The following is a 16,399-nucleotide window of genomic DNA, read 5'->3' as shown; positions in this document are numbered from 1 at the left end:
CACCTGAGGGGGAGCCGCCAATGCACCTACCTCCCTGCAGCCACCTGAGGGGGAGCCACAGATGCACCTACCTCCCTGCACCCACCTGAGGGGGAGCCACAGATGCACCTACCTCCCCGCACCCACCTGAGGGGGAGACACAGATGCACCTACCTCCCCGCACCCACCTGAGGGGGAGACACGGATGCACCTACCTCCCTGGACCCACCTGAGGGGGAGACACGGATGCACCTACCTCCCTGCACCCACCTGAGGGGGAGACACGGATGCACCTACCTCCCTGGACCCACCTGAGGGGGAGACACGGATGCACCTACCTCCCTGCACCCACCTGAGGGGGAGCCATGGATGCACTTACCTCCCTGCACCCACCAGAGGGCGAGCCACAGATGCATCCACCTCCCTGCAGCCACCTGAGGGGGAGTTGTGGATGCACCTACCTCCCTACACCCACCTGAGGGGGAGCCGCCAATGCACCCACCTCCCTGCACCCACCTGAGGGGGAGCCACAGATGCACCCACCTTGGGGGGGAGCCGCCAATGCACCTACCTCCCTGCATCCACCTAAGAGGGAGCCGCATGTCTGAGCTCAGCTGCAAAGAACTGGAGCTCTGCATGTTTCACTGCAATAATAAGCGTCTTTCTTCCTAAAACAGCGCCACATCAGTTGGCAGGTTGAGGGTGGTATTGCAGCTCAGCCCTATTCCCTTTATGAGAGACGGAAAACCCATCTGGTTGGATTTCAGTCTTTGTGTGTTACCATTCAGTGACAGCAAGCTGAATGTATGAGGAGTCACCACAGCCAAACCTGGTCATACTGAATCCCCCTTGTGCCCCAGATCCCCCCATCCTCTCTCAGACTGATTTCTTTGAGTGTCACATGACTTGTCACATGACCCATCTGATCCGTTTTATTAAAAGCCAAGAGAAGAGAGAAACTGGAAGAACGCAATCACATAATCCTCATTATTGAGGTCACCCGTCCCCGGGGGCCCTGGCGGCGTCTCCGTTCAGACTGCGCAGAGGTGACCGGGAATTATGGAGCGTGCAACAAGTTTAGTGCAAAATACTGGTGTAAGATAAGACGAGAGGTGGCGTAAAACCAAGTGACTACACCTGCGGGGATAGAATTGTCGCAGCTTCTCCCTGTCCCCTCTATAAGGCCAGGGTCACTGTTACTGGACAGCACTAAGTTATCAGTTCCTGGGAAAGCTGGGCGATAACCAATATGGCCTCCACATCAGCTCCTGTGGGAGTAGTCACCCTCCCCGCCCTCCCCCGTCTCTCGCACTGTCCACACCACCTCTATTGTAGATTTCTGACGGCTGTCAGTAAATGGGAACAAGCCAGAGGCTGGAGGAGCCTATCCTGACCTACTAGTCCACAGCTGAGGGTTTGTTACAGTGTATCAGCTAGATGAGTGTTCCCTTATGTGCGGTCCTCCGACCCCATTCTGCTGTGAGATACAGGTCACAGAGCATGATGGGAGTTGTAGTAGTTGTGTGTAGCTGAGGTATTGCTATGGAGGTTTCCATTCACTTACAGTAAGCAGAGTGACAGGTAGCCATCCATTACCCCTGGAGCAGGCTGGGATGTTGTCCTGGGACAGGTGGCTCCCTATATAGTATAGGAGGTTGGTGACCAATATACTGTGCAGTTACTTTGGCGCCTATGACCCGGGCTGCAGTGGATTGCTGCGACCTGTGGTTCATACACTGATATCTGGCAGCTCAGGTGCGCCCCCGGTGGCCGCTCCCGGTACTAAGCCTTCAGGTATCCAGCGGCCACAGAGCCCTCAGGACGGGATCTCTTTAATTTAGAGTCCGGCCACTAACCCCGCCTGTGATTGGCCCGTAGAGACGCCAGTCGTGTGGGACAGCCAATCAGCGCTGAGCAGGAGGCGTTCCCGTGTCAGCAGCCAGGTCCGGGGCTCCGGAGCTCAGTGCCCACTGCGGGAGGCGGAGGAGGCGGAGGCCGCGCCACGAGCTTCAGCACCGGGGACAGCACCATGCCCGGCGCCCGCAGCCCAGGCTCCCCCATCGCCTTCGGATAAGAAGCGGAGCCGTCCCCTCGTCCCCCCATTGATGCGGCCACGTCCCCGCACCTCTGCCCGCCTTGTATGAGGAGATCACCCCGGGGACATGGCGGACAGGACGGCGCCCAGCTGCCACCTCCGGCTGGAGTGGGTGTACGGCTACCGGGGCCACCAGTGCCGCAACAACCTCTACTACACGGCGGCCAAGGAGATCGTCTACTTCGTGGCGGGGGTCGGGGTGGTCTACAACACCCGGGAGCACAAGCAGAAATTCTACCTGGGACACAACGATGACATCATCAGGTACAGGCATGACATCATATGGGGGGGGGGGGGGCACATCGATGACATCATCAGGTACAGGCATGACATCATATGGGGGGGGGGGCACAGTGAGGACATCATCAGGTACAGGCATGACATCATATGGGGGGGGACAGTGAGGACATCATCAGGTACAGCCATGACATCATATGGGGGGGGGGGGGGGGGGACAGTGAGGACAACATCAGGTACAGGCATGACATCATATGGGGGGGCACAGTGATGACATCATCAGGTACAGCCATGACATCATATGGGGGGGGGCACAACGATGACATCATCAGGTACAGCCATGACATCATATGGGGGGGGGCACAGTGATGACATCATCAGGTACAGGCATGACATCATGGGGGGGCACAGTGAGGACATCATCAGGTACAGCCATGACATCATATGGGGGGGGGACACAACGATGACATCATCAGGTACAGACATGAAATCATGGGGGGGCACAGTGATGACATCATCAGGTACAGGCATGACATCATATGGGGGGCACAGTGATGACATCATCAGGTACAGCCATGACATCATATGGGGGGGGCACAGTGATGACATCATCAGGTACAGCCATGACATCATGGGGGGGGGGCACAGTGATCACATCATCAGGTACAGCCATGACATCATATGGGGGGGCACAGTGATGACATCATGAGGTGCTGGGGGTTAAAGTGATGACATCATGAGGTACTGGGGATCACAATGATGACATCATGAGTTGCTGGGGTTACAGTGATGACATGAGGTGCTGGGGTTACAGTGATGACATCATGAGATACTGGGGGGCACAGTGATGACATCATGAGATACTGGGGGGGCGCAGTGATGACATGAGGACGAGGTACTGGGGTTACAGTGATGACATGAGGTGCTGGGGGCACAGTGATGACATCACGAGGTATTGGGGGTTAGTGATGACATCATGAGGTGCTGGGGTCACATGACATCAGGTTCTGAGGGAACAAAGATGAGATTGTCAAGTTCTGAGGCCTCAGTGATTACATTGTCAGGTGATGAGCGCTGCAGGTAGTCAGGGGGAATGTCCTAGAGATGCTCAAATAGTGGTAACCTACCCCCAAGAGTGTCCTCAGCGGTGGAGAGACCCCATAATAGTGGTAACCTACCCCCAAGAGTGTCCTCAGCGGTGGAGAGACCCCCTAATACCGGTAACCTACCCCCAAGAGTGTCCTCTGCGGTGGAGAGCCCCCCTAATACCGGTAACCTACCCCCAAGAGTGTCCTCTGCGGTGGAGAGACCCCCTAATACCGGTAACCTACCCCCAAGAGTGTCCTCAGCGGTGAAGAGACCCCCTAATAGTGGTAACCTACCCCCAAGAGTGTCCTCAGTGGTGGAGAGACCCCATAATAGTGGTAACCTACCCCCAAGAGTGTCCTCAGCGGTGGAGAGACCCCCTAATACCGGTAACCTACCCCCAAGAGTGTCCTCAGCGGTGGAGAGACCCCCTAATAGTGGTAACCTACCCCCAAGAATATCCTGTAATAATGTAGTCAGGGTATATAGTATCAGCTGTATATTATAGGGTCTTATATACTGTAGTCAGGGTATATAGTATAAGCTGTATATTATAGGGTCTTATATACTGTAGTCTGGGTATATAGTATAAGCTGTATATTATAGGGTGTATATACTGTAGTCTGGGTATATAGTATCAGCTGTATATTATAGGGTGGTATATACTGTAGTCTGGGTATATAGTATAAGCTGTATATTATAGGGTCTTATATACTGTAGTCTGGGTATATAGTATAAGCTGTATATTATAGGGTGTATATACTGTAGTCTGGGTATATAGTATAAGCTGTATATTATAGGGCGGTATATACTGTAGTCTGGGTATATAGTATAAGCTGTATATTATAGGGTGTATATACTGTAGTCTGGGTATATAGTATAAGCTGTATATTATAGGGTGTATATACTGTAGTCTGGGTATATAGTATAAGCTGTATATTATAGGGTGGTATATACTGTAGTCTGGGTATATAGTACAAGCTGTATATTATAGGGCGGTATATACTGTAGTCTGGGTATATAGTATAAGCTGTATATTATAGGGTGTATATACTGTAGTCTGGGTATATAGTATAAGCTGTATATTATAGGGTGTATATACTGTAGTCTGGGTATATAGTATAAGCTGTATATTATAGGGTGTATATACTGTAGTCTGGGTATATAGTATCAGCTGTATATTATAGGGTGGTATATACTGTAGTCTGGGTATATAGTATAAGCTGTATATTATAGGGCGGTATATACTGTAGTCTGGGTATATAGTATAAGCTGTATATTATAGGGTGTATATACTGTAGTCTGGGTATATAGTATCAGCTGTATATTATAGGGTGGTATATACTGTAGTCTGGGTATATAGTATAAGCTGTATATTATAGGGTGTAATATAATGTAGTCTGTGGTATAGTGTAAGCTGTATATATACACTCACCGGCCACTTTATTAGGTACACCATGCTAGTAACGGGTTGGACCCCCTTTTGCCTTCAGAACGGCCCCAATTCTTGGTGGCATAGATACAACAAGGTGCTGGAAGCTTCCTCAGAGATTTTGGTCCATAGTGACATGATGACATCACACAGTTGCCGCAGATTTGTCGGCTGCACATCCATGATGCCAATCTCCCGTTCCACCACATCCCAAAGATGCTCTATTGGATTGAGATCTGGTGACTGTGGAGGCCATTGGAGTACAGTGACCTCATTGTCATGTTCAAGCAGAAATCGAGACTCATCAGACCAGGCAACGTTTTTCCAATCTTCTACTGTCCAATTTCGATGAGCTTGTGCAAATTGTAGCCTCAGTTTCCTGTTCTTAGCTGAGCGGAGTGGCCCCCGGTGTGGTCTTCTGCTGCTGTAGCCCATACTGTGTACTGTGCGGTCAGAGATGCTCTTCTGCCTACCTTGGTTGTAACGGTTGGCTATTTGAGTCACTGTTGCCTTTCTATCAGCTGGAACCAGTCTGCCCATTCTCCTCTGACCTCTGGCATCAACAAGGCATTTCCGCCCACAGAACGGCCGCTCACTGGATGTTTTTTCTTTTTCGGACCATTCTCTGTAAACCCTAGAGATGGTTGTGCGTGAAAATCCCAGTAGATCAGCAGTTTCTGAAATACTCAGACCAGCCCTTCTGGCACCAACAACCATGCCACGTTCAAAGGCCTCAAATCACCTTTCTTCCCCATACTGATGCTCGGTTTGAACTGCAGGAGATTGTCTTGACTTACATGCCTAAATGCACTGAGTTGCCGCCATGTGATTGGCTGATTAGAAATTAAGTGGTAACGTGCAGTTGAACAGCTGTACCCAATAAAGTGGCCGGTGAGTGTAATGTGTGATTTATGTGATACGTATTATGTGTGTGGATAATACGTATGATGTGTATATACGAATAAGATTTGTGTTTATAGCATGTACGATATGTGTGATGTGTGTGTGTGTATATGTATAATGTGTAAGTTTATGTATATATGGTGTGTTACTTGTTTATATTATATGTATGATGTGAGGATGTGCAGTGTGTATAAGATATGTGTGATTTGTGTATAAGATATATATGATGTATGATGTGTTTATCTTACATGTGCGGTGTGTATAAGATATGTGTGTATATGATGTGTGGTGTCTATAAGGTATATATGATGTGTGTATATGATGTATGATGTGTTTATGTTACATGTGCGGTGTGTATAAGATATGTGTGTATATGATGTGATGATGTGCGGTGTGTATAAGGTATATATGATGTGTGTATATGATGTATGATGTGATGATGTGCGGTGTGTCTATAAGGTATATATGATGTGTGTATATGATGTGTTTGTTACATGTGTGGTGTGTATAAGATATGTGTGATGTTCGATGTGATATGTATGATGTGTATATGACATGTAGGATGTGTATACGACATAGTGAATGTTTGTATGATGTGTGCAATCTGTATATGGATGATGTGTAGCGCTGTATGACTGCCTCCCTGCTGTCCCTGTTATACATATTACATGTGGCATCCTCACAGCTGCTGTGCGGGATCAGCACCGGGAGCCTGGACAGCTCCACTATATAGAGTTACCGCCCCATAGAGCCCCGTACAGATCAGCTTACTGCCCAGGGGCCACACCGCCTGTGACCTGCTGCCAGGCCTGCCTCACTACTTACCTCATCATCTAAGATCTAATGTAAGAAGCAATAAGTGATGCTAGGAGTAGTAGTGTCATTCCATGATGAGAGTCAGTAGGAGTAATGTTCTCTACATTCCTCCAGTGTCACCCACCTGCCCCTATCGCCCACCATTGCATGCTGAGAGAGTGATATAAAGCCATGGTGTCGGGTGTCTGGTCCCTGTTATTATTGGGGTCCCCTGGTCATCCGTTGCTTTGGGGGAGGGGACCAAGCACATACAGGACATTCTCATAGATCATGTGTTCACTTCAATAAGTTCTGTGCGATACATATGTGGTGTACCCCCGGTGATACATATGTGGTGTACCCCCGGTGATACATATGTGGTGTACCCCCGGTGATACATATGTGGTGTACCCCCGGTGATACATATGTGGTGTACCCTCGGTGTGATGTTATATCGGAGGAGCGGCTGGTCACTTGCTAGGTGTTGTAGTGTGACGCCACTCCGGTGGTGGATGGCCGAGATACAGCCGGACCTTGTTATGTTGTCACGTGACGCCAGGTCCTGGAGGGCACACAGGTGTGATGGCACGTCTGCTTTTATATTATCAGGTCGGTTGTACCCTTCTCACCTGTGGTCAGTGTCCTGTCGGGTCCCTTGGGATGATGTAGTCACGGATGGTCAGAGCGGTGTAATGACCCTCCCGGATGATAGGACCCGCCAGCCACAGAAAGGGGAGATGTCCCAAGGTTGCGGTGTATACGCTGTGCAGGTGGTGATGAATAAGCACAGACTGTTGAAATAAGGTGCAGCAGGTAACACAGAAGCGATAGTATAAAGTTCCTTGAGTTAAAGTCTCTGAAACACACTTGACAAAGTTCCAACACTTGATAAGAGAACGACCAGATCTGTAGTAGAGCTGCAGTGTAGGATATAGTCGTGTTGGTTGTGCTGAGTAATACGATAGGTAGAGTAGCAGAGAGGAGGATGCCATGAGAGTCTCAACCCATGTAGTAATGTGCTCTGCCAGGATGTTGGAGGATGAGGTAGAATACTTAGAAGAAGAAGAACACCTGTGCCCGTGTATTCATCTTTGACTTCAGTCTTCACACCACCTTATGCCCACTAGACTCGGCTGAACCTTCCTAATGGGTGACACAGGCCCCAGACCTTGTTACCTGGGATGAGCGGAATGCTAAGGGTTCCCTTTCTGACACCCGGGCTGCGAGATGGAGTCCATAGGCTACTGCAACTTTGCTCCACCTGGTATGGATACTGTCCTGCACTGTGACTGCTCCTTGTCCTCTGCGTGGGTTGAGGTTATCTCTAGCTAGTCCTCTCTTAAGAGGAGCTTTGGATAGTCACTGGTAAAGAGGTTAGTAGCAATGTGCTGTCTTGCGTCTTTCCCATGCGGGGTACTGACTAAGATTGCCTTTTGGGGTTCGAGGACCTGGCAGAGGGCTAGGGCCCAAATAGGACCACTGTGGAGTATCCTATTGAGTATCCTTCCTCCACAACGTCTAGAACGAAAGACCCTTGCTTCTCCCCCACCCATGGGACTAACTTCCTTCACAGCGTGTAAGGTGCACTGTGAGTGGGTAAAAGAGTGCAATAGAAGAAGAAAGGAGGGAGATTATAGGAGAGAAGAAAGCAGAAATCCTGCTGGTCTACAGATTCTGTTAACACAAACACAATAACCCTTTGTGATCCTTCAGCTGTGCAGCTTCCAAATATACATACAGAATACAGCGACAGCTAACTTTTAGTACTACTTTTACTTCAATAATAATACAAGAAGTACAGACTTTTGCGAAGGGTGTATATAACTGCAACACCCCTAGTGGGACACCACACATAATTTCTTCAGTGGAGGCGCTGCAGGGTCCCCCCAAGGACTAGAGCCAAGTGCTGGGGGTCTCAGCAGTATGACATCAAGTTGTGTTATTTTGTGCAGGATGAACAGATCTGTAGAAATGAGTGGGTGGGGTTAAAGATTATAACTGATCGGATGGATCGCTCCGCGATGATCATTAGCTTGGGGATCCTGGAATGACCATTTATTTCTGCTGGATCCTACAAGAAATAATCATATTGACACTGTTCATTATGAATTGATCCTGTGGATCCCGTTATATTATAAGATGATGATATGGACCCCGTTATATTATGAGATGATGATATAAACCCTGTTATATTATAAGATGATGATATGGACCCCGTTATATTATGAGATGATGATATAAACCCTGTTATATTATAAGATGATGATATGGACCCCGTTATATTATAAGATGATGATATGGACCCCGTTATATTATGAGATGATGATATAAACCCTGTTATATTATAAGATGATGATATGGACCCCGTTATATTATGAGATGATGATATAAACCCTGTTATATTATGAGATGATGATATAAACCCTGTTATATTATGAGATGATGATATGGACCCCGTTATATTATGAGATGATGATATAAACCCTGTTATATTATGAGATGATGATATGGACCCCGTTATATTATGAGATGATGATATGGACCCCGTTATATTATGAGATGATGATATAAACCCTGTTATATTATGAGATGATGATATGGACCCCGTTATATTATGAGATGATGATATGGACCCCGTTATATTATGAGATGATGATATAAACCCTGTTATATTATGAGATGATGATATGGACCCCGTTATATTATGAGATGATGATATGGACCCCGTTATATTATGAGATGATGATATGGACCCCGTTATATTATGAGATGATGATATGGACCCCGTTATATTATGAGATGATGATATGGACCCCGTTATATTATGAGATGATGATATGGACCCCGCTATATTATGAGATGATGATATGGACCCCGTTATATTATGAGATGATGATATAAACCCTGTTATATTATGAGATGATGATATGGACCCCGTTATATTAGGAGATGATGATATGGACCCCGCTATATTATGAGATGATGATATTGACCCACTATATAATGAATCGATCATATGGTCTCACTATATTATGAGATGATGATATTGACCCACTATATAATGAATCGATCATATGGTCTCACTATATTATGAGATGATGATATGGACCACATTATACTACTAGATGATGATATAGACCTGCTTGTGATGAGATGATCACATGGACCCGCTATATTAAGAGATGATGATATGGACCTGTTTCAAGATGAGTTGATCATATGGACCCGCTGTATTATGAGATGATAATATGGACTTGTTATATTATAAGATGATCTTATGGACTTGTTTTATTATGAGATGATCTTATGGACTCCTCTCATCTCTTCACCCCAGGAGTGATTATAGATCCCCCATGCTCTCATCTGATTGATCTTCCTTCCTGTAATCCTTGCAGGTAGCTGGTCAGTGGGGTTGCGGCCGGGCTGCAGTGCATTGTTCTCGGCCGTCACGCCCCTGGCCCTGGCACACGGCTACCACATCATGTTTGGCTGCTGTCTGCACAGAGTTGGCCGGGGCTAGAGAAATCCATTGTGTTTGTAAATATTAATCCATAGCATTGAATTTTACTGTGAAAAGAATTGTGTCCCTGTAGCGTAATCCTCCTCCATCAGGATGAGTGCAGGATTGATCAGAAGTAATGAACTCAATGTGGCCACAGTGTCAGCCAACATGATACCTGCTGCGTCCACATGACATCCCACTCCTTAACTCAGCACTATGTCTACATTACATATACAACCTGTATACAAGGTAATAGACAGCTGTGTGTATAGTCAGCTCCATCCAGCAGGATAATATCTGAGCCTGAGCTCAGAACCACCAGCAACCAGACCCCAGAGCAACACTGATACCGCCAGCAACCAGACCCCAGAGCAACACTGCCAGCAACCAGACCCCAGAGCAATACTGCCAGCGACCAGAACCGAGAGCAACACCACCAGCAACCAGACCCCAGAGCAACACTGATACCGCCAGCAACCAGACCCCAGAGCAACACTGCCAGCAACCAGACCCCAGAGCAATACTGCCAGCAACCAGACCCCAGAGCAACACTGACACTGCCAGTAACCAGTCCCCGGAGCATTACTGACACCGCCAGCAGTCAGACCCTTGAGCAGCACTGACACCTCCAGCAACCAGACTCCAGAGTAACACTGACATCGCCAGCAACCAGACCCCAGAGCAACACGACACCACCAGCAGCCAGACCCCAGAGCAACACCGACACCGCAGCGACCAGACCCCAGAGCAACACCGGTACTACCAGCAACCAGAACCCAGAGCAACACTGACACAGCCAGTAACCAGTCCCCAGAGCATTACTGACACCGCCAGCAGTCAGACCCTTGAGCAGCACTGACACCACCAGCAACCAGACCCCAGAGCAACACTGACACCGCCAGCAACCAGACCCCAGAGCAACACTGACACCACCAGCAGCCAGACCCCAGAGCAGCACTGATACCACCAGCAGCCAGACCCCAGAGCAACACTGACACCACCAGCAACCAGACCCCAGAGCAACACCGACACCACAGCGACCAGACCCCAGAGCAACACCGATACTACCAGCAACCAGAACCCAGAGCAACACCACCAGCAACCAGACCCCAGAGCAACACTGACACCGCCAGCAACCAGAACCCAGAACAACACCGCCAGCAACCAGACCCCAGGGCAACACCGACACTACCAGCAACCAGAACAACACCACCAGCAGCCAGACCCCAGAGCAACACTGCCAGCAGCCAGACCCCAGAGCAACACTGACACTGCCAGTAACCAGTCCCCAAAGCATTACTGACACCTCCAGCAGTCAGAACCTTGAGCAACACTGACACCGCCACCAACCAGACTCCAGAGCAACACTGACACCGCCAGCAACTATACCCCAGAGCAACACCGACACCACCAGCAGCCAGACCCCAGAGCAACACTGACACCACCAGCAGCCAGACCCAGAACAACACTGACACCGCCAGCAACCAGACCCCATAGCAACACCGACACCACAGCAACCAGACCCTAGAGCAACACCGACACCACAGCAACCAGACCCTAGAGCAACACCGACACTGCCAGCAACCAGAACCCAGAACACCACCAACAGCCAGACCCCAGAGCAACACCACCAGCAACCAGACCCCAGAGCAACACCAACACTGCCAGCCACCAGCCCCCAGAGCAACACTGCCAGCAACCAAACCCCAGAGCAACACCGACACTGCCAGCAACCAAACCCCAGAGCAACACCGACACTGCCAGCAACTAAACCCCAGAACAGCACTAACACTACCATCAACCAGAGCCCAGAGCAACACCATCAGCAACCAGACCCTAGAGCAGCACTGACACTACCATCAACCAGAGTCCAGAGCAACAACGACACTGCCAGCAACCAAACCCCAGAGCAAAACCGACACTGCCAGCAACTAAACCCCAGAGCAGCACTGACACTACTATCAACCTGACCCCAGAGCAACACTGACACTGCCAGCAACCAGACCCCAGAGCAACACCGACACTGCCAGCAACTAAACCCCAGAACAGCACTAACACTACCATCAACCAGAGCCCAGAGCAACACCATCAGCAACCAGACCCTAGAGCAGCACTGACACTACCATCAACCAGAGCCCAGAGCAACACCGACACTGCCAGCAACCAAAGACCAGAGCAACACCGACACTGCCAGCAACTAGACGCCAGAGCTGTTCATCCAGTAACAGGGGCAATGGTCCCCAAAATGTTTTCTATGTTTTAACCCAGGGTGACCCAAATGTAACGGATAAACACTCACGGAGGAGTGGGTAAATATAGACAACATCTGGGGAGCTGGTAATTATAAACACAGCAGTGGGAGCGGGTGATTATAGACACCATCGGAGGAGCGGGTGATTATACACACAGCCGAGGGAAGAGGTGATTATAGACACCATTGGCGGATTGTAGACACAGCCGGGGGAGCGGGTAATTATAGGTGCAGCCGCAGGAGCGGGTGATTATACACACCATTGGGGTAGCGGGTTATTATAGACACAGCCGAGGGAACAGGTGATTATAGACACCATCGGGGGATTTTAGACACAGCCGGGGGAGCGGGTAATTATAGACACACCCGAGGGAACAGGTGAATATAGACACCATCGGGGGACTGTAGACACAGCCGGGGGAGCGGGTGGTTTTAGACACAGCCGGGTGAGTGGGTGTCTATAGACAAAGCTGGGGGAGCGGGTACTTGCCTTGGACAAACTTCCCTATCTGTGTTTGACACCACGGAGATGGTGGATACAGCATTTGGGGTAATTGTAGTAATCCTGCCCTCACACATTACCCAGAAAAACAGAGATACAAGCCAGACATATGCCCGGCCTCATCTCCTCCCACCATTGGCTAGGAGAGTTTTTACTGGGGGGAGCTGACAGTGACTCTATGAAGAGTAGAGCTGACACATGAGAGATCTTCTTGTAATAGACACTTACAGAGATAATACCACGCTTCATGTTCACATTGTAGGCCAAACTTAAATGAGTGTTGTGTGGGTCTATCCGTGCCCTGGCATAAGTGCCAAAAGTCCCATGGGTCTAGTCATCCAAAGTACTAGTACCATTGGGGTCTGTAGTGGTCCATAGTGCTCTCAGTCAAGTCAGTACTGGGAGTTAAGTGCAACCATGTGCTAGTATAGGTGGAGTGTACTGATTTTGCGGAGTAAGGGCCCCCTTCTGAGATCAGCGAGGCCTCAGAGGTCCAGCTACAATAAGATTTCAAGCACTCACAGGTCTCCATTGATATTGGGCACTCATGCAGGTCTCCATTCATTTGGGCACTCTCGCAGGGCTCCACAGATATCAGGCACTCTTGCAGGGCTCTATTGATATCATGCACTTATGCAGGGCTCCATCGATATCAGGCACTCTTGCAGGACTCTATTAATATTGGGCACTCTTGCAGGTCTTCATTGATTTGGGCACTCTCACAGGGCTCCGCTTATATCAGGCACTCTCCTTTGCTGGGCTCCATTGATATCAGACACTCTTGCAGGTCTCCATTGATATCAGGCACTCTTGCAGGGCTCCATTGATATCAGACACTCTTGCAGGGATCCATTGATATCAGGCACTCACTCTTGCAGGGCTCCACTGATATCAGGCACTCTTGCAGGGCTCCACTGATATCAGGCACTCTCCTTTGCAGGGCTCCACTGATATCAGGCACTCTCCTTTGCAGGGCTCCACTGATATCAGGCACTCACCTTTGCAGGGCTCCTTTGATATCAGGCACTCACCTTTGCAGGGCTCCTTTGATATCAGGCACTCACCTTTGCAGGGCTCCTTTGATATCAGGCACTCACCTTTGCAGGGCTCCTTTGATATCAGGCACTCACCTTTGCAGGGCTCCTTTGATATCAGGCAGTCTTGCAGGGCTCCACTGATATCAGGCACTCTCCTTTGCAGGGCTCCACTGATATCAGGCACCCACTCTTGCAGGGCTCCACTGATATCAGGCACTCTTGCAGGGCTCCACTGATATCAGGCACTCTTGCAGGGCTCCACTGATATCAGGCACTCTCCTTTGCAGGGCTCCACTGATATCAGGCACTCTCCTTTGCAGGGCTCCTTTGATATCAGGCACTCTCCTTTGCAGGGCTCCACTGATATTAGGCACTCTTGCAGGGCTCCACTGATATCAGACACTCTTGCAGGTGAGAATTCTGGGTAATGTGGTATATTAGGTAATTGCGGTGTGAGATTTCCGGACTGTTCAGAATATTTCTCCCTTTTGTTTGTTTTCCCATAATTATGACGATTTGTCTCCAGACTCGATGATTTTATGATTGTTCTACTTGGACGCGCTCCAGTCTGCAGGACAGAACATCTGCTGGATGAGAGGGATTAGCACAGGTTACAGCTGATGCTCTGCGCTTCTGGGTCATTGTGGAGATCTGGAGTGAAGACTGTGCAGAGGAGAGGTGCAAGGAGACTGCAGAGGAGAGGTGCAAGGAGACTGTGCAGAGGAGAGGTGCAAGGAGACTGTGCAGAGGAGAGGTGCAAGGAGACTGTGCAGAGGAGAGGTGCAAGGAGACTGTGCAGAGGAGAGGTGCAAGGAGACTGTGCAGAGGAGAGGTGCAAGGAGACTGTGCAGAGGAGAGGTGCAAGGAGACTGTGCAGAGGAGAGGTGCAAGGAGACTGTGCAGAGAAGAGGTGCAAGGAGACTGCAGAGGAGAGGTGCAAGGAGACTGCAGAGGAGAGGTGCAAGGAGACTGTGCAGAGGAGAGGTGCAAGGAGACTGTGCAGAGGAGAGGTGCAAGGAGACTGTGCAGAGGAGAGGTGCAAGGAGACTGTGCAGAGGAGAGGTGCAAGGAGACTGCAGAGGAGAGGTGCAAGGAGACTGTGCAGAGGAGAGGTGCAAGGAGACTGTGCAGAGGAGAGGTGCAAGGAGACTGTGCAGAGGAGAGGTGCAAGGAGACTGTGCAGAGGAGAGGTGCAAGGAGACTGTGCAGAGGAGAGGTGCAATATGTGTGATGAGACTGTGCAGAGGAGAGGTGCAATATGTGAGTGAAGACTGTGCAGAGGAGAGGTGCGAGGAAACTGCAGAGGAGAGGTGTGATGTGTGGGAGGAGACTGTACAGAGGAGAGGTGCAATATGTGAGTGGAGACTGCAGAGAAGAGGTGCCATGTGTGTGAGGAGACTGTGTAGAGGAGAAGTTTCGTGTGTGAGGAGACTGTGCAGAGGAGAGGTGCCATGTGTGTGAGGAGACTGTGCAGAGAAGAGGTGCCATGTGTGTGAGGAGACTGTGCGAGGAGACTGTGCAGAGAAGAGGTGCCGATTGTGCGAGGAGACTGTGCAGAGGAGAGGTGCCGATTGTGCGAGGAGACTGTGCAGAGAAGAGGTGCCATGTGTGTGAGGAGACTGTGCAGAGGAGAGGTGCCGATTGTGCGAGGAGACTGTGCAGAGGAGAGGTGCCGATTGTGCGAGGAGAGGTCTAGATCTGTCTGTTACTATTCCCAGTATGTGATTGAGTGTGATTTTTGTAGACCCAACCGTACTCCCTTTTATTGGTTGTACAGACCGTCCTATACTGAACTAGAAACCTTGCCAGTCCTGCTTCTAGGAAAGCTGGGTGTCCACTTCTCTGGATGTAATGATTAGCATATTGGTTGTACCGCAGCGTTCCCAGGAACATTCAGATGGTTTTTGGGTGGGGTGACCTGAGGAGCAGGTAATACCGAATCCCGGTCATTGGGCTGATAGGAATCAGCTGCGGCACGTCATCAGATCTTTCCCTATGATACAGGAACCTGACACCAGGGATTGGTCTCTATCTAGCTGGGTCATAGTCATTTCTGGCCCCCATAGAGTGGCACGGCACCAGGGGGGTGGGGAGTTTCTTCCTCACTGCGCTGACCCCATACATTAACATTGTAAGTGCAAAAAGTCCAGTCAGCTGGTGGCAGGCATGCTGGGGGTTGTAGTTCTGAAGCGTCAGGTTGGTGCGCTCTGCTTTGTATAATGCAGTCAATGTCTGTGATAAGTCGGATAGTGGGGGGGGGCAGCAGTAGATGTCACTCAAACAGGGGGCACAGAACTGGCTGAATGCCTCTCTTCATTGTCATCTTCTCCACAGGTAAAGGAGAGGGGGTGATTGCTCTGCATTACCTGGTGTTCCTCCAGCTGGGGCTCTTTAAAACTACAACCCCCAGCATGCCCTGATAGTCTTCAGTGCAACCCACAGGGCATCCTATTCCTAAACCCTCAGCACTCCTTCAATAAACCCCACTGGTGTATCCCATGCCTAAGATGGTGGTTCTCTAGCTGATGATGCAGAACTACTACTCCCAGCTTACCCTGACGCCTTCAGCCAGGCATTGGG

At 49.7% G+C, this 16,399-nt stretch overlaps 1 protein-coding gene across 6 annotated transcripts in view; it reads left to right on the top strand.

Moving 5' to 3' along the window:
* EML5 (EMAP like 5) overlaps nucleotides 1-16,399 on the top strand; it is a 108,888-nt gene that overhangs the window by 5,943 nt on the left and 86,546 nt on the right. For 4 of the 6 annotated variants that reach the window (XM_069951232.1, XM_069951231.1, XM_069951235.1 and 1 more), the window contains exon 1: nucleotides 1,958-2,338. The exons of the other annotated variants lie outside the window; for them this stretch is intronic. In XM_069951232.1, coding sequence (XP_069807333.1) covers nucleotides 2,142-2,338 — 197 coding nt within the window. In that variant the 5' untranslated portion in view covers nucleotides 1,958-2,141. Of the gene's footprint in view, nucleotides 1-1,957; nucleotides 2,339-16,399 lie in introns of those variants that run through there. 6 annotated transcript variants of the gene reach the window in all.

The sequence above is a fragment of the Dendropsophus ebraccatus genome, chromosome 13, assembly GCF_027789765.1.
Source record: "Dendropsophus ebraccatus isolate aDenEbr1 chromosome 13, aDenEbr1.pat, whole genome shotgun sequence".
In the NCBI taxonomy this organism is placed as follows: domain Eukaryota; kingdom Metazoa; phylum Chordata; class Amphibia; order Anura; family Hylidae; genus Dendropsophus; species Dendropsophus ebraccatus.
The sequence above is the reverse complement of the archived record's forward strand: the minus strand, read 5'-3'. Positions and strand labels throughout refer to the sequence as shown.